Below are 18,350 nucleotides of genomic sequence, written 5' to 3'. Positions count from 1 at the left end.
ATAAATGACAGTGACACAAGTGTCACCAGTAAACCTCTAATGGTAAGACACGTACACGGCTTATAAGTAACCACAAGTGACGCTAGTAAAAACTTTCGAATTCCGTTACCACAGTAGGACCCCACACTGTCACTATCAAGCTCTCTACAGAGTCTCGACATTTCCTTTCTACTGCCTGCCATTTTGAGATGTGATAAACGACACGTAGTTGATTCTTCGAAAACTAAAACGCCCTGATGTTTTCTTACGGCCCTTCTCTCTCTTCAGTCTTCACTCCATTGAAGATTGCATCGGCGAGCTCGGACAATCAAACAACACATAAGATACCATGCCGGAGATAAACCAAAACGACGCCGTTAAGTTCTTCTTCACACTTGCTTTTCTCACTGCTACTGCCGTTTCTTTTCCTTCTTCGCCGGATCGATTTCTCAGATCGGCTCCTTCGACTTATCTCCGGTCAACGGACGAGCCTCAGGAGTACGAGGAGCTCAGGCGGCCCTTACCGTCCGATCAGCTAACGCCGTCTTGCTCTCACGTCCTCCTTCGCCACTCATTCGCCAACACCATTGACGGACCTCCTTTTACTGCTCGATACACTCCACCTTCGGACTGTACAACCCCGCCGTGGTCTTATGTTGTACTTGACCTACGCGCCGCCTCGAGTGGCGATCAATACGACCGTATCTCCGGCTTGTGGCTCGGTGGAGTGGAGCTACTCCGCACCAGTACAGCGGAGCCGAGTCCATCGGGGATTTTCTGGAATGTTCGGAAGGACGTCACTAGGTATTCTTCGCTCTTTATGAGAACCGATTTAAATGTCACAATGATGCTCGAGAACATTGTGAACGATGTCTACACAGGCATCTATCATATCAATGTCACCCTCAACTTCTACAAATTCAATCCTATTGCGTCAAACCTAGAGGTTAATAGCAGATTAGGCTTTTTGGAATCCCAGAGAAGTGACCAAACCCCTGCGGATTTAATAATCCCGGTATGTGACGGAGGGAACAGAGGGTTCTGGTTCATGATTGACAATCCTACAGAGACGTACTCAAAACGAATTCAAATTCCGTCCAACACTCGTCAGATTGTACTGGAACTATATGTATCGTTCCATGGAAACGATGAGTTCTGGTATTCAAACCCGCCAAACTCTTACATCAGTACGAACAATCTAGCAACCGGGCGTAGCAATGGTGCATACCGGGAAGTTTTTGTTAAGATAGACGGGAGATACGTGGGATCCGAGGTGCCATTCCCGGTGATCTTTACAGGTGGAATCAATCCTTTGTTCTGGGAACCAGTTGTTGCAATCGGTGCATTCAATCTACCTTCCTATGACATGGACTTGACGCCATTTCTCGGGCTGCTTTTAGATGGAAAGTCTCATGAGTTTGCACTTGGGGTCAACGATGGGATATCGTACTGGCTTGTGGACGCCAATTTGCACCTCTGGTTGGATCACGGGTCTTCCAATGTTGAAGCTGGGTCTAGACTCTATGATAGCCCAAGTCGTCACATGGTGAGAGAAGAAGAGTTTGAACAGCTTGATGGGTCCTTTAGGGTTGAAGCAGAGGTACATAGCGAATATGATGGCTGGGTTAGATCAAGTAAAGATAATCTGACCACCATGGTCAAGAGCATCTTCAAGGTTGGCAGCTTGGTGAGATTCGAGGAAAACGGAACATACAAAAGGGTTGAGCAGAGGGTGCAAACCAAACGGATAGTGGAGGTGACTTCTGAATCGGGTATACCGGTGAACCGAGTCATGTACCAGCGGACATATCCTCTCACAGTGATCACTTCTACTCGTAGAGGGTTAACCAACGACAAAGATACATATATGCTCCTGACGAATATTTCACACGCCTTGAATGAGACACATTCAGATGGAGAGGCTTTGACTCAAGTTTACAACAGACAAGATTCAGAGGGTTGGATGGAGGTTGAAGATCACAATGTCTTGGCCGGTGAATCAAGCACAAGACAGAGTCTTAGCTACATCAATGAGTTCAGCTGTTATTCCCGCACCATCATTGCGGCCAATGGCGAGATTACCCAGGACAGTTCATCTGATTCTTGTACTTCGTCTTCATCCTCAGAACTCGACAGATTGAGCAGTGTATCATAACCAGTTATGTAATATCAAAATGAAACACTTGTCTTGTATAATAGATGCTTGTACTACTAAGCATGTTCAGGATCAAAGAAAAAAACTGTTTTTGTTCAAAGGGAAACAAAATTGTAGGATCTAAAGCAGAAACAGATGTTACAATGCTTATGCTTTTGTTCATTCAATTATCCCGCTACCTCCATTGATATCGACTTCTCCCATTCCAGTGTCTTCTTCTTCATCTTCACTTCCCTCATCTCCACTGATTTCTTCATTATCCATTCTAAGCTTGGCCATGTGCTCAGCAAGCAATTTGTCATCGCGTTCACTCACCGCACGAGCACCTTCTTTAACAATAAGTTTCCCCTTTTCTTTCTCTATTGCAATAATGCATGCTTCAATTGCTTTATTCAGAGTCACTATTCCTTTTTCCTACTCAATCAGATAAAGAAAGTGTCAAGAGTGCCCAAGAGTTTTACTGAAACATTAGGTTGTAAAACTCATATTGCACTGCAGGTATTCGTGATGGTTGTGCGGAAGAGTTAAACGAATATGTGTAAGGATTTATAGTAATGTTACAGTGTATCTTAAACCCTTTTCCACGTTTTAACACAAGGGACAAACCCAACAACATAAACAATACCTTGTCAAGGGTTTGCGTTGTAAGTACATAGAGCGGAGGAGCAACAAGCTTGATTTTGACAGGACAATCATCACTACCTTCAGCCTCTGCCTTCTTCATGGCTTCCTGCAAATTCATATCATCGTTATCAGGCAAAATATTATGCTAGTAAGTATATAACAATTAACAAACATATCGGAAGAAAACAAAAACTCATCTTAACAATAAACAGTTACGAAATAGAAAAGACTGACCTTGATGTGGAGAACTCCATCAAACTGAAAACACTTCAATTCAATATCGGCACGGATCTTCATTGGCTGTGGTGTCATTCTCCTCCTAATGTTCTTCACAAAAGCATCTTTGAGTTCTTCAGACACAGCCGGAACAACTTTGGTCACCTTTAAAAAGGATTAAAAAATAAGTCTTCATGGATCCAACTAAAACAATGATAAGGAAGGTGGTTTAAGGCATTTGGTGTTACCTCCACACCATCAGGTCCTGTTTCTTTAACTTCTCGAGTAAGAGCATTGAAAACTGAATCAGGATCAGTGACAACAATTTTGAAAGCCTAAAAACAGAGTTCAAAGTAGCACTGTCACAACAGTTCATATAAGAGGTGATCAGCCGTTTAGTTAATAAAAGCTTTGGAACTATTACCTCAAAAGCATGTCCATGCTTCTTATACAATGGCCAGCCTATGTTTACGTATAGCTCCTACAGAAAAAGGAAAAAAAGCTTTTTTGAGAAATTGGAAGTCTAAAGAGAAAAGTGGACAAGGATACGCAAAACTGGACCTTATTACAACTCAAGAAGAAAAAACAATGATCAAGCTAGAACATTGAAGGCGACCACTAGATAGATTGAAACTTCACATAGGGTTATGGCTATTGTGTAAGATTTTATATTATCACATGAACAATGGAGGAACTTTATTCTTAGAAATCTGCAGAACACATTGGCTAGAAGAAACAAATCTTAAACGCAATATCAGCAGAAACAATACAACATAATTTTGGAAACACCAATACCTAAAATCTTAATCTTCATCAAAGTTATCCACTTATCCTAACTAAAATCTAAGAACTACCGAGTTCAGCTTATCATTCCAAGCAAAGTAAACGAAATCAAAGCTCCTGATCGAGTGCTCTAAATAAGTTCACTGAATGCAATCAATACCTCCAAATCGACACCAACAGTCTCGGCCACATGGCGCATGATAGAGTGAACAAGCTTGCTCTTGTTGTACCTCTCCTCGCAAGTCTGTATGTCCTCTTCACTAACCCTACGCTTACTGAGATCGATATAACCTCTCTCGTTATCGACACGAAGGACCATAACAGGCTCGATCCGACCGACCTTGATTAAGCTACTGATACTACGAATTCGACGACGGGAGAGCTCAGAGAAGAGGATCATTCCTTCGATATTATTGTACTCAAGGAGAGAGACGTAAGCTCCCATGTCGGCGATGTTCTTCACCTGAATCATCACCGCCATGTCTACCTCAGGGTATCTGGTTTCGTACATACGACATTCCAGATTCGGTGCAGAATTCGCCATGGTTTAAGATTCTCGAGAACTTAGGAGGTTGCGAAAATTACAGAGAGAGGGAGAGGAAGAGTTTCTTAATAAGATTCGCGAGATTGAATTTTAGGGTTTTCAAAATTGGGACGAGTCTGTTATTTAAAAACTTTCCCGTCGTAATCTTCAATCACGCCGGCTCCCTCACAAATCACAATCCCACTCCTCGTAGCACGACACCGTTTGATGTAAAAAATAAAGAACCACTGTACTAAAATCTTATTATATAAACCTTGGTTTTCAAAGTCAGTCAAGATCGTGACACGTGTCAATTATAAATGATAAGATATTGACACGTGTCAATTATAAATGATAAGATATTGACACGTGTCATAACTAATTTTGTTAATATTTGGATAAAATAAAAATATTATTAACCATATCGAAAAAAGAAATATATAAAATAAATATTATAAATAATTATATATTAAACATTATTAATAAAATTAAACAAATAACCTAATTTCAGTTATGTCAATTTGTTTTATTAATAAGATAGGGATTTAAAATTTATAATTAACAAGAATATATGGCAGTTTTTGTAAATTTAACAATTAAACGAGATTATATGTCGAAACTTAGTTTTTAAATTTACTAACTCACGTGATCATGATAAGTGTCAAGTAAAAATATAAGATGTCCCAACATGTTATATCTAATTTTGTTAATATTAAGATACAAACAGAATTTTTAAACAACATTAAAAAATAATTATAAAAAATTAAAGAGAATTTTTGAGAAATACCCTTTTTGGTGTACCCCTTTACAAAAATACCTCCTTTATCTATTAATTTTCAAAAATATCCATGTTTAAATATGAAAAATTATAAAGTTTTATATAGTTTATAAGGTATTTCTATATAATAACTACTACTTGGAAATTTGATACAAATATTTTATAATGTTTTAAAAGGTTTTAAATCGTTGTTACAAGTTTTATAATGTTTTTAAGTGGTTTCTAAAGTGCTTATAAGGTTTTTAAAAGGTTTTTAAAATGTATTTATAAATTATTTTACGCTATTTATGAAAGATATATAAAAATTTAAACATATATAAAGGTAATTTAAAAATTTACACACATATTTGGACAAATTTCAACATTTATAGTGGTTTTTTTTATAAAGTTTGAAATAGGGGTATTTTTTAAAATTGGTATGGAAAAGAGGTATTTTTGATAAATTAAAAAGTATAAAAATTGATATTTATAAAAAAAATGTTTAAGTTTATATATTTAGACACAAATTATCTTTCTATGTGTGTAAATTTCAAATACCATATAAATACCTTTTAAAAACATATAAAAACTTTGTAAACCTTATAAAAACCTTATAAAAGTCTTATAAATGCCGTTTAGAACCTTTTTAAAACTTTATAAATATTTGTATTGAGTCTCCCAATAGTAATGATGATCTAGATGTACCTTAAAAATTATATAAAAGTTTACAATTTTTCATATTTGGAAAGGGATATTTTTAAAATGGATAGAAAATTAGTGTATTTTTAAAAAGGAGTACACCAAAAGGGGTATTTCTCAAAAAATCTTTTTCAACTATTGACCTAATTTCTGGTTTTGTGAGTTATAGGTTTTACAATTATAAGGGTTATATGTTGAGTTTATAAATGTGCATTATAGTTTAGATTTTAATAATTAAACGAGATTATTTATCGGTTTGGATTTATTAAAGAGGAGTGAGATTTAGGTTTAAACAAGGTTATTACTCAGTTTGGGTTCAAAAAGGAGAATTAGGATTTACAGTTTACAAATAAATTAGATTTTTGAGTTTAACTAAATACATAGTTTTATTCATGATTTTTATTTTATAACATGTTATATTTGTTTAATTTTTTATGTCTGAATGTATTATGCCATTGAGCAATTTCATTGTCTAAAACATAAGGGTGAATAAAATACTTTTTAGCTTAAATTAAAGATAACAAAGTTCAATATAAATCGTAATATAGTAATTTTAAAATACTATTTTAAAAAATATGTAGTTTTTTATAATTCGTATTTGAAGGATTTTTTAATGTTTTCTTCAACGATACTATAATTTATTTTAGAATCTTTATGTTTATTTGCGTTGTTTATGTGAATTTATTTACAATGACTATATTTGTATTTAACATCATATTTTAGATTGATGTTAATTTGAAAGAACTTTACCATCATATCAAATAATAATTAATTAATTTTCATAGTCTGAGAATGATTTTTTGAAAAATTGAAAGTTAAGAAATAGCAATTTTTACAAAATGGTATAATCATGTTTTAGAGGATAATTGCTAAATTAAGATTTTTTAAAATATTTTAGCAATATTATGGTAATGGTGAATAGCTCCCAAATAGCTCCCAAATGTTTTGGTGATTGTCAGTTTTGACATTACTAGATTTTTATAATTAACGTCTAATAACGAATTTTAAGCGAGAGAGAGAGAGATATATATATATATATGCACGTTTATTTGAAACTTCAAACCAAATAAAATCTCTTCCCAAATGAAATTAATTTCTCTTATTTTTTCAAAAAGAAATAGAAATTATTTTTTTTATAAATTTTAATAAATTTTAATTTTAATTTAATTTTAAATAAACATAACCCGTCCATCGGACGGGTACTAAACTAGTTACTAATAAATGAAGATTGTAAAATTAATTAAGTCAAATGGACAGACTAAAATGTTAATGAGCTATAATTTTTTGGTAATGTGTCTTAAATTATGCTTAGCCAATGTTACTAAAAAATCTTAAGTCATAAGAAAATCTTTGTTTAGCTTATTGTTAAAATGTTAATAGAGATTTTTAAAACTAAAGTTATATCTAATCTATGCATAATTTTATGGTTAACCCCATGATATATCTTCATTTTATAGTTAAACATATTTTAAGCATAACTATCCCGCGTATGAGCTAAAAGACTTCATCTAGTAGTCACGTATATAATCCAGCGAAACCAACTTTATTATCAGAAATTATTTTAACGTCATTATTATCAACCGCATAATCATTATGGTATAGTTTCATATCCTTCACATTGACTAAACCATCAGTGCTCTTACTAGATGGCAGGAATTTCAAGTTTATAAATGAACCATAACTCAAATTAACCCACAACAACAAAGCTTTGAACTTGGACGTTCTACCTCAACCAGAAGGTTAGGTGAATGATCCAGCTCCTGCCATGTACCATCTTCACCACAGGTTTGAACTACAAACCGGACTCCCTTCAAATCTGATCCAACGACCAGACCAGAGACATAATAAGCATCAACATGAGCTGTTCCGAGAAACACTTTCTCGCTTCTCGGTTCTTCCATAACCTTCCTTGCCCTGTACTCACTCGATTTCAGATTCTCTGCATACACATTATACCTTGTAAAGGCGATATCTTCTTCAGGGTGCTTCAGTCTCCATTCTAGCTTACAACTTAAGGTCTTGGAGCCAGAATCACCCGGTACAAACTTTATGTGATGAGCCTCGATAACCCATGATGATGCCAAAGGAAAAAGCTTGGTTTTTTGCTGGCTCTTGATGGAGATATGACCAAGCAATGCAAAATACTCTAGTGTGTTTGTTTCTTCTGTGAGATCATCTGGTCTGGAGCAGAAGGCAGAGATCTCACTCAGTGTGTGCCCATCCAGAACAAGGTTTGTTTCATGCACCATCCAATCGGATGTGGTCTGTGTAGATGTGACGTGACATGGCAAGAACATGTCGCCAAATCTGTTGCTAGATTCATTTGGCGCCATAAGAAAAGACTTTTTCTCATGTGAAGGAGATGAAAAATGGAGCAGAATGCTGAGTTCAGATCTTTTATCTGACTTCACCTGCACCAAACCAGATACTTACTTGCGTAAACGTAAAGATTGAAAAACTTTGTAAAGATGAGGAGGAGCTCAAATCTTATGCGCCCACTTACAGAAAAGGAGATTGAGATTGGAGAAGCAGGGAGCTCAAGATGAGGTTTGAAGAGTCTTGCTGTGAAATGTGCATTTCTCTGTAGTTTTCCTCTGAAACTGACGTTCCCTCCTCCATTATAAGATGCTTCTCCACCACTACCATATTTGTGTTCTTTGTTGTTAGATATCAAATTTCATTTATTTTTAGGCTTTTCGAATATCAAATATGATGCTAGTGTTAGGGTCAGAACTTACTCAACGGTGACTTGCATGATATCTGAATTCTTTCCTTCGTGAAATTCTAGGAGTGGCTATCACAAAGAACACAACAGAAATCAAATTGGCATGCAGATTGAATGTGACAAAAAAAAAAAAAAAAGGAAAAGAGTTATAATGCATAAAAATTTAGAACAATGAGTGACCACTAAACCTGCAGACTTTGGCATGAAATATTGTACCAGGGAGCGTCTGATAATATTTTACCTCCGAGAGAAATATGGGAACCAAGGCCCTATATGAGATAACCAAGAGAAGAGAGTTGCAAAACTTGGGAAAACAGAGAAGCTATTGTCATTTGCAATTATTCACTGGGAACAGAGTTTCACTTCACCTGATTAAAATCTGAGTAGAAAGGTAGGACTTGCGGATATGTTTGAACTATTCCCCATGACTTCTCAACAAGTGACCACCATCTAAAACACACATAACATATGATGATAAGATTGCACAGATTCTTTTTACCATCATATTTTCAAGTATTACTTATTCTGTGCCGTGTGAAAATCCGGTGGTTGCTCGGTTTCGTATACCCATCCAGGAGCAAATACGGCAGCTGATACATTGTTTCTCTTCAGCAAATCAAGGGCAACATTTGCCTACGGTGCAACAGATTTAAACAAAGAAGAAAAACTTTATATGCAGCTTGAACATTGCAGATTACTGGTTGAGTGATGTTGTAAGAATTAAATAAGATACATACAGTCCATTGCCCACCACCATAAGTGCCCCGACCAAAAACATCTATTCCCATATATACATCATATTTTCTATCCCCGGCGATTTTAGCTGATGCTTTGGGATAGTTCTCCTGAAAGAGATGCATACTCAATTCACAATCAGAATATATAGAAGGAATGAAGATAAAGAGAGTGAATAATGAAGTGAGATTGCAAACCTTCCATGTATAGTTCATGAATATTCCATCACAAATATCAAAAAAAGGTTTATTATTGTCAGTCAACTGATCTTGCCACTCAAGAAGACCATGAACCGTGACACTATCATACCTGCAAACAAAAAGTCGTCAAAAGGATCAATGAGAGAAAAGAGTGAATTTGACAAAGAAAGGTATCTCAACACTCACCATATAACTAAACCTCCAGGTACAGATGAATGCATAACTTTTGTTAGATGGCTTACAAAAACCAGTAAATTTGGAATCTGAACTTCATCTATTACATTCTCAATATTTATCTGCAAGTAAACAATTCATTAAGGTCAACTTAGTATGCGAATAATCAACTTCTCCAGATAGTTGTTTCCACTTTAGCAAAGAGTTTCCAGATGCTGCTTCACATTGGTTTAAATCATTCACCAAAATAGAGCAAATACAGCTATATATAGCAAAAAAAAACCTCACCAACCACCCATCAAATCCAAGAGCAGCAGCAAGTTCTGCCAAACGCTCTGCATACATCTGCGCAGACTCCTTTGTCGCCAACAACTCTTTGCAGGTAGCTTTACCTTCGTCCCATTCTGTGATGAAAGTCCCCAATACCTTAAGATATCCATAACAAAAAACACACACAAGAAAATGAATCTTTTCCTTGAATAACCAACCATATATGTATATCTCTGACCAAGACAATCAAACTCCCCACCATATTTTTTTCTCTAATCAAAGTTCATTTTTGTCAACAACTTGCAATTGGGTTTACTACACATTCAAAGATGGAAATTTAGTTACTTCAAGTATAAACCAGACTTTTGAAAAGTCAACACATTGACTGACCTTGACGCCATGTCTGTGAGCAGTATTGGTCCAGCAAGGAGGAGGAAGAGTCACAAGCGAGTGTGAGAAGTAAACGAAAACGTCCATCAAATACCAATTCCAGATCGCGTAACCAGCGTTGTTTCCACATCCTTGAACCCACTTGTCGTCGACGTAGCCTCCTTTCATGTCGTGGCAAACCAAGAGCCTAGATCGATCCGGCAAGACGCCAATGTTGCGGCGGAGAGCGACGGAGGAACGGTTAAAGGAGAAGTGAAAAGAATCGAAGTAAGAGCGAGACTTTAAGTCTTGAAGAGTTTTGATTGGGAAAGAGATGGGCGTTGATGGTTTAGTCGGATCGAAAGGTGGAGGTGGTGGTGATGGCGCTACTAACATAGCTGCCTCGTTGGATTTGGACATCACGAGAGACAGGGAGTGAGAGAGTGCGGGAGAGAAAGTTTCTTGCGAAAATACAAACGAGTCAACGGACTACGGCAAAAGACGAAGACGATGGTGTTACAGAGAGATTTGTGTTCTGTTTTAGTTATTTTATAGCACTGAAGCTTTCATGCTTTTAGTTTTTATTTTTTTTCTTTGTATCTGATAAAAATATATCTTACGGTGATGGTCGTTATTAATTATGGAGGGCACAGTCTACTAGGAAGTTGTGTGCAGTTGGTGAATTATTTGATTGGATTCGAGGAAAAGTTTAGTTATTTACAATTTAATAATTTTGAGCTTGCTCTATAGTTTTACTAACTAAACTTGGAAATTTACAAAAGAACACAAAAATGAAAGTGAATCTTTTAAGCCAAGTTCGCACAGCAACTTGAGAATAATATCTTTAGATAAATTTCAAAAACAAGAAGAAAAATTCTCAAAATTCAGAATCAGAAGCTATGCCTACAAAACTTGACTCTTTCTTTTTAACTTACACACATACGAGAGTAGAAACACTAAGCTTAGTCCATCTCTGCTACTAATCCAAACATCAAGGATTGTTTCTTCCCCTCAGAATAAATCATCATCTCCTGTAAGTCTTGCAAATTCATCTTCTTTAATCAGCCCTTTCTTTACTTTTACCAGTAATTTATAATCTCGATCCATTTCTTCTTCATCTTCAGCTGTTTGAATAGTTTGCCTTTGCTTCCCCGTTAACTTTCTTGACGCTTTGTTAGAATCATTTGTAGCAGATGCATCAACCCTTTTCCTCTTGCCTTTCTCTTTTTTCTCTTCTTGCCGTTTCTCTTTCCTTACTTTTAAGTTTTGCTGCCTTTGTTTCTCCCGAGATTTGTCCCTGCGTTTATTCAAAATATCTAGGTTTAGAGAAATGCCTACATATTGACTCAGAAAGCATATGATTCCTGAAAACACTACGCCTAAGGGTGGACAAAGACTTCAGACTACAAAAGCTTGTTTCCTCTAAATCTAAACCTATTCATAGTAGGTTTCGAGAGATGTCAAAACCATGACTTTACCAACTGTTTCAAGTTTTAGTCTTTTGGTGTCTCAGAAACTAAGGTAACAGGTGAAAGCGGACACATATCGTAAGCGTTAGGGATTTTGGTAGAAAAAAATTACGTGAATCTTATGTCTTCAAACTTGACGCCTTCAACGGGTGTGAAACCCTCACTAGAAAGTCTGTGTTGTTTAATTTCAGACATGGAAGGAAGATACAAAAGGCCATATCCCATGGCTAACTTTCCGATTTCAAGTTCTTTCCATCTGTAAGTTAGACCAAAAAAGAAAGAAACTTTCGAATTACAAAAGTTATAGAGCAAGAAAGGATTCGGAAAAACAGATAAAACAACTGAGCCTCATGAATGAACCTGAAAATGAAAGAACAGTGATGTTCCTTATAAGCACGGACAAAGGAAACAAATGCCTTTAATCCCTTCTCCAACACTGCCCGATCCTTCATGGCAGCCGAACGTATCTGAACACATTGTAGCAATTAGTAAACACTGTGTATGACAGAGAGGGAGAGGAGGCACCGAGGTTTTCTTACAATCGGGATGACGTCAGAGGCGTCTTCAGAGCATTTCCTCTCTTCCAGAGGGACTCTTCTTATGCGCATAAACTCTACATAGGCTTCCTCCTACACAAATATGGAAGTGAACTATTCAGTTTTTCATGCTATGCAATGTAACTATGAAAAGTATCGGGTAAAAGAGAAGATAAAGTGATCAAAGCTAAACCCTGGGCAGTAAAAACACAATAGCCCTCCCTTGTCTTCCCAACCTTGCGGTTCTGCCGGCCCTATGGTTGAACATATTTGGGTCTTGTGGGGGATCATACTGCACGAACATGTTCAAACCTTTAAATCATATATATTGCAACAGATATGGCATAACAATGGAAACAAACATTGTGGAATCTACCTGAACTACGTAATCAATGCCTGGAATATCAAGTCCACGTGCAGCAACATCTGTGCACAGAAGGGCACCGCTTGATGCTTTAGTAAATGAAGCTAATGCCTTGTCTCTTGCATTCTGATATGTTAAATATATTTCATCAAAACTTTTAATATTTCAGGCAATGAGGTGATATGGGAAATTGAAATCTATCACGGTAACTTACTTGCTTCATATCTCCATGGATTGGAATTAAAGATATGGACTTCAGGGTTGGAATTTTTGAAAGTACGAGTCCCCAGTAATCAACAGAAGCACATGTCATGAAGAACCTGCAGAGTTACTTAGACTATTTATCAGGATGCTTCATTTTATAAGTCTGTGTTGAATATTTTAAACTTACACTATAAGCTTTTTATTACTGTTCTTGATGAGCAGATCCACTAGTTGTGATGATTTTTTGTCTGCTTCGCATTCCATATACTGTAAAGACAAGGAGAAATAAACGTCTAAGAAACGCCAAGTAGGAAACATAAAGATAGAATATTTGCAGCAAACTTGCTACCAAGAGAAGGGAGTATAATGAGCTACCAAGAAAATCGTTAAAGTACTGGATTCTTACAAATAGAAGGAAAAAATCTTCATATATCAGGTCAAAGACTCACAATAATGATAAAAGATAATGCAGGATACGACAGGAAAACTTAGCAGTTTAAAAAGTATATGTACATATTTATATATTGAACTTTATAATACCTCAAGATGAAGACCAGAAGGGGTTCTCGAGTTAGCCAATTGCTGGGATGATTCTGAATTCGACTCAGCTCGAACTTCAACTCTCACAGGGTTCCTAAGCCCAGCCTTGGCGAGCTCTTCAACGCCCTCTGTTTGCGTAGCTGAAAAGAGGCCAGTCCTCCTCTGCTTTGGCAAGCGTGAGATAATGTAATTCACCTGCTTTTGGAACCCCATCTCCAAAAGCCTATCTGCCTCATCTAAAATAAGAATCTACACATGAAAAAAAGATTTACCTGGTTATCGAACTACAGATTACAATAAGTTTAAGTAACAATCTAAAAAAATTTCAGTTGTTCACAACATCCATCTTAAAAGATAAATCCCTGATTGAAGAAACTACCTCAAGATTTCGAAAATCCAGAATCTCCATTCGTTCCATTATATCCGAAAGCCTTCCAGGTGTACCAATCAAGATATTGCATCCTTCTTCTTCAATAATCTTCACGTCAGCTTTCACCTCTCTGCCTCCAACAAGTAACACAGAGTTCACATTTGCCAAAGTGGAAATAAATGGCTGCGCTACATTATATATCTGCGTCGATAGCTCTCTAGTTGGCGAGATAATCACCCCCATGACCTGTAATTCAATTTCAATAAGAATTAAACCTTAAATCAAAAAATCAAAGATTGAACTTGTAAAATAAAAATACTAATTTCCAGATTGGTTGGCATAACTATCTAACCTGGTGAGACTTGGGAGGATATGAGGTGGATTTACGGAGGATTTCAACGAGTGGGATGACGAAAGCTAGGGTTTTTCCAGAACCAGTGGCAGCGTCGACGGCGACATCCTTGTGCCTGCAGAGTAAAGGAATCGTCGCGGCCTGAACCGGAGTGCAGAACTCAAAATTAGATTTCTTAAGCGCCTCAATGATATCTCCGGAAAGTGGAGGTTCCAGTTCGAGGTCGGAGAAACGCGTCGCCGTTAAAGCTTGGTTTGTGTTCGCCGACGAATCCATGACGGCCGCCGCTGTTTCTTGTCGCTCACTTCCCGCTTTGGAGTGACCTTTTCTTATATAAGCAAACGTAAAACGCAGCGTATTGATACCAATTCGGTTGGGTTGTGTTGGATCTCTCGGCCCATTTAGTTTCAGGTACTTCATGGGCCTCGGCACATATCTGAAAGATCCTACGATAACTAAGCACTTAATTAGACATTTGAACTATCTCATTCTCGGTAGTCACCACGAATTTGGGGAGACGAAAGAAAATTGTTACGAATAGTTTGTATGATATATCAACATTTAAAAATATTATGAAAATAGGACTTGTATATTTAATAAGCACTTTTAAAACTAAAAGATTTTTAAAATAAACCATTTGTGTTTGTAGGTTGTTTTTTTCAACAACATGCAATTTGCCGATTTGAATCTTTTTGATGGTAACACGATAATGGACTTGCAAAAATATTGGTATTTCAAATATTATTTCTCTATAATAGAAAAGATGTTTTACCAAACAAAATAATAATAAGAATAAGTGAGACATTTCTGTAAAGAAAGATAGTTTTTTTATTATTAAAGACTAGTATATGTAATTATTTATCTTTTCTGAAGTTGGTTTATACAATAGTTTTTTTCTTCTTCTTTCTGTCAAAATATAAGGATGTAAATTTACTAGCATGTTGATTATTTTACGAGTTGAAAACTGATTTTATATGTAAGCTTGAACGTGGCAAAAAAGAAAATACTCTTTTTAATAACAATTTGATTACTAAATCTTTGTATAATAATTATTATTATTAAAAGGAAATTGGATTTAAACAAATATAAACACTTGAAAGACCGGCATAGGGGTTCGTTGTATCATTTCCCACTAGGGGGTTGCAGAAAGATTATTAAAGAAAAAAAAACAAGCAAGTTGCACAACGCGTTTCCAGCTAAATTTTAATTGCATGTCCTTTTAGACTTTCTTACTTAAATAAAAAAATTTTTTAAAATGAATGAAACGAATTTAAAAATAAGCAACCCACCACAAGAAAAAAAATATACTAGTAGACGAGAGAAACTTAAATTAAATAGATAACCCACTAGGTTGGTTGTAATTAAAATAGGAATAATCTTCCACTTGACCAGACAAGTAGCCAATGAAATAACAAGTTGGTATTAGTTTAAGCACGTCTACCTTTTGCTTTAGCTCTAAATAAAGCCCTAGTTATAAATATTTATGTAAAAATGCACATGCTAATCAGGTCTTAAATCCATTACCTGGTTTTTTTAGTTTTCTCCTTTTAAGATTTGTTTCTCTTTGTTTGAATCTTAATTACATGCAGTTCATCTACACATACCCTTTAACAAAATTGTTACGATCGAGAATATTATGTGTAATAGACAGATAATTCGAATATACTCAAATACAAAAAGGGTAATTTGATGTTTCCCTTAATATGATCATGATGATCACTATAAAATCTTAAAAGTTAATGAATAGGAGTTTTATTATTAGCATGGCACAGTTATCAGCTTGATTCTTGGTTCAAAATGTTTATTAACACGAAAATATAAACTTTTAGTGTATGTATGTTACAATACTGATGCAAATGACTTCAAATTCATTTATAAACCACAAAAAACAGTAGAATGAAAAGAAACAAGAAATCACAAACTATTGAGTTCCATTTTAGAAAACAACAAAGTGATTAAATTCATTTAACAGAGATTCACCTCAAAATGCTATTATGTACCATCTTCCAACAATAATTATCGATAGTCCCAACATAAATAAATCTCCCAATTGGAAAATCCCAAATTAAAATTCCGAATTCTTTCTAAACCAAAATAATCTATTAAAAAAAAAAAAAAAAAAAAGAGATAACTCGAAATTTCTTTCCTTGTGTGATGAACGAACATCTAAAGGAATTAAGAGAGAAAATAAAGAAAATAAATAAATACATACATAATTCGCAGAAAAAACAAAAAGAAAAGTGAGAATGAGATTATGATTATTGCCGGTTGGTACTTCTAGCCAGAGACTGGAGGTTGCACCGGACGATGGTATCAACGAAGCTTACAGTTTCGTCCTCCGTGTTCCCCGGCGGCACATCGACTATGTAAGACTCAACCACGACGGTCCCTTCGTCGTCCGATGCGTGCAGAGTCGTGACCGAGCGGTAGTTCTTGAGCCTGTGGTCCCCACCAACGACACTGAAGCTTATGACGTGACGCTCGTCGTCCAAGATCTCGAGCCTCTCGGTGCTCGACACCGCCGGCAGTCCAGAGACCACCATGACCTCCCTGAGATCTCCGACGTGTAGGCCGTCGCCTTGGACGATGCTGCACTGCCTGATGAAGTTCTTGTAAACCTTCGGGTTATCGAAACGCCTAACGAGAGCCCACACGGACTCGGGAGGCGCGTGGATCATCTGCACGACAGAAGAGCAGCACTGGTCCGGACCAACGTCGTGCGTGTGGTGCATCGCCACGTGCTCAGGCACATGCATACCGCGCGTGAGACACACTCTCCTGATCGGACCATCCGTCTGGAGTGTGTGGAAGCCGTTTGTAGCGTCTGAGCCGTGATGGAGTTGCACTGGCGACCTCATGATGATCCTTTCTCGTCTCTCTCCAACAAATCTCTCAATTCTGTTTTTTTGTTTCTTCGGAAGAAACTATATAAAGGATTCTTTGTATATATTGCGATCGCAGAGAGAATTTAAGTTTGATGAGAAGAAATTAAAAGAAGAGAGCTTTTTGATCTTGTTCGCTGTCGGTTGTCAAGTTGGTTTTCTTTGAGAAATTTTGTTTTTAAAAAAAAGTATGATCGATCATCTTTTTATTTTACTCATATAATAATGAACATATTGTGTGTTTTCTTATATATATATTTGTAGATAGATAGATGGATAGGGATAGCTGGGGATGTGAAGGCTTTTGTGTTTGTATATGTATGCATATAGACGCAGTTGTGTATGCATATACATATATGTCTAGGTGTGTATATGTGATCATGTATGATACATTGTACCAATTTTTATGTCCCATGATTTTTTTCCTTAGACGGCTTCTCCATTATCTTTGAATACACCACCAAATAAAATTATATTCTATTGATTACTCATTTTCCATGTCAATGTTTCTTTTTTTTTTCTGGAATCTACAAGGTTTAACTAGATATGAATCCCAGTAAATAAATTAAGTGCTCTACTAGAAAAAAAGGTTGATCTCAGTTACATTTAAAATATATTTTGTTATAGTAAAATATTTTGCTGTTGTTATTATTAAGACTACTAAAAATAGAAGTTGTGAGAAATAACATTTTTTGGTTAATAACTTAGGAGAAATATAGCATGCACGATATTCATGTTTAATCTTTATATAACTGTGTTCAAACAGTGTCGTCAGAATTTAACGATATATATCAATATGTGTATGATAATGAAAACATTCAATACAGCAAAAAATAATAAAAAATTAACTAGTCTCTTCAATATATTAATTAGATCCATACATTTTTTAAATAAAATAATTACCAGACAAATAGGCCAAGGATTTTTGAAAACCATACATTATCAATATATACCGGAATACTCTTAATTTATGTAGCTATACATTTAACAGTAACAATATATAATAAAAAGCTTACAATTGCAATACATAGATATTAAAAAAAAAAGAGCTATATATAGAAAATGTGTTGTATTTGTGAGAAAATTAGTTTAAAGTGAGTTATGAGTTACACAATGAATATCATCACCCGACTATAAAACGGGAATGTGAAATGTGGCGTCGTGAATTGAATGAGTTAAAAGCATCATAGTAAAATGAAAAGATAGACATGGTCATGGATAAGGATAAAACTGCGCATATAGACATGCATGAGCACACGTGCATGCACAGATGTTGATGGGTTTGTCATGATACAATTATACTATTGGTTATATGTAGATGTGGTGTGTGTTTATGTTATGTATGGAGGAGAGAGAGAGAGAGAGAGAGAGAGAGAGAGAGAGAGAGAGAGAGAGAGAGAGAGAGAGAAGAGTAGAGAAGTACG

The 18,350-nt window shown here is 35.9% G+C and overlaps 5 protein-coding genes across 5 annotated transcripts; 1 reads left to right on the top strand and 4 right to left on the bottom strand.

The window, feature by feature from the left end:
• The first annotated feature begins 242 nt into the window (after nucleotides 1-242).
• LOC17884626 (peptide-N4-(N-acetyl-beta-glucosaminyl)asparagine amidase A) lies at nucleotides 243-2,230 on the top strand. Its single transcript, XM_006290017.2, has one exon. The coding sequence runs from the start codon at nucleotides 329-331 to the stop codon at nucleotides 2,132-2,134; it is 1,806 nt and encodes a 601-aa protein (XP_006290079.1). The 5' UTR covers nucleotides 243-328; the 3' UTR covers nucleotides 2,135-2,230.
• LOC17883735 (eukaryotic translation initiation factor 2 subunit alpha) lies at nucleotides 2,147-4,480 on the bottom strand. The gene is made up of 6 exons (XM_006288046.2): nucleotides 3,918-4,480; nucleotides 3,399-3,455; nucleotides 3,223-3,309; nucleotides 2,993-3,139; nucleotides 2,760-2,864; nucleotides 2,147-2,548 (listed from the first exon to the last, which is right to left on the bottom strand). The coding sequence occupies exons 1-6, from the start codon at nucleotides 4,299-4,301 to the stop codon at nucleotides 2,294-2,296; spliced, it is 1,035 nt and encodes a 344-aa protein (XP_006288108.1). The 5' UTR covers nucleotides 4,302-4,480; the 3' UTR covers nucleotides 2,147-2,293.
• Nucleotides 4,481-7,260: 2,780 nt separating this feature from the next.
• On the bottom strand, nucleotides 7,261-10,725 carry LOC17883986 (cytosolic endo-beta-N-acetylglucosaminidase 1). Its single transcript, XM_006287132.2, has 11 exons — nucleotides 10,231-10,725; nucleotides 9,859-9,996; nucleotides 9,583-9,692; nucleotides 9,394-9,505; nucleotides 9,199-9,306; nucleotides 8,982-9,094; nucleotides 8,830-8,911; nucleotides 8,650-8,730; nucleotides 8,475-8,530; nucleotides 8,240-8,375; nucleotides 7,261-8,147 (listed from the first exon to the last, which is right to left on the bottom strand). The coding sequence occupies exons 1-11, from the start codon at nucleotides 10,627-10,629 to the stop codon at nucleotides 7,419-7,421; spliced, it is 2,064 nt and encodes a 687-aa protein (XP_006287194.1). The 5' UTR covers nucleotides 10,630-10,725; the 3' UTR covers nucleotides 7,261-7,418.
• A 265-nt stretch (nucleotides 10,726-10,990) lies between these two features.
• On the bottom strand, nucleotides 10,991-14,335 carry LOC17881161 (DEAD-box ATP-dependent RNA helicase 18). The gene is made up of 11 exons (XM_006290136.2): nucleotides 14,045-14,335; nucleotides 13,702-13,938; nucleotides 13,323-13,571; nucleotides 12,970-13,049; nucleotides 12,793-12,898; nucleotides 12,591-12,704; nucleotides 12,408-12,506; nucleotides 12,218-12,307; nucleotides 12,039-12,145; nucleotides 11,791-11,934; nucleotides 10,991-11,506 (listed from the first exon to the last, which is right to left on the bottom strand). The coding sequence occupies exons 1-11, from the start codon at nucleotides 14,318-14,320 to the stop codon at nucleotides 11,221-11,223; spliced, it is 1,788 nt and encodes a 595-aa protein (XP_006290198.1). The 5' UTR covers nucleotides 14,321-14,335; the 3' UTR covers nucleotides 10,991-11,220.
• A 1,669-nt stretch (nucleotides 14,336-16,004) lies between these two features.
• Nucleotides 16,005-17,153, bottom strand: LOC17883804 (abscisic acid receptor PYL5). Its single transcript, XM_006288628.2, has one exon. It carries the CDS (start codon nucleotides 16,900-16,902, stop codon nucleotides 16,303-16,305), a length of 600 nt encoding a protein of 199 aa, XP_006288690.1. The 5' UTR covers nucleotides 16,903-17,153; the 3' UTR covers nucleotides 16,005-16,302.
• Nucleotides 17,154-18,350: the final 1,197 nt, after the last annotated feature.

The sequence above is a fragment of the Capsella rubella genome, unplaced genomic scaffold (genome assembly GCF_000375325.1).
Source record: "Capsella rubella cultivar Monte Gargano unplaced genomic scaffold, Caprub1_0 scaffold_6, whole genome shotgun sequence".
NCBI lineage: Eukaryota > Viridiplantae > Streptophyta > Magnoliopsida > Brassicales > Brassicaceae > Capsella > Capsella rubella.
Note: the sequence above shows the minus strand (reverse complement) of the source record. Positions and strands in the feature narration are given on the sequence as shown.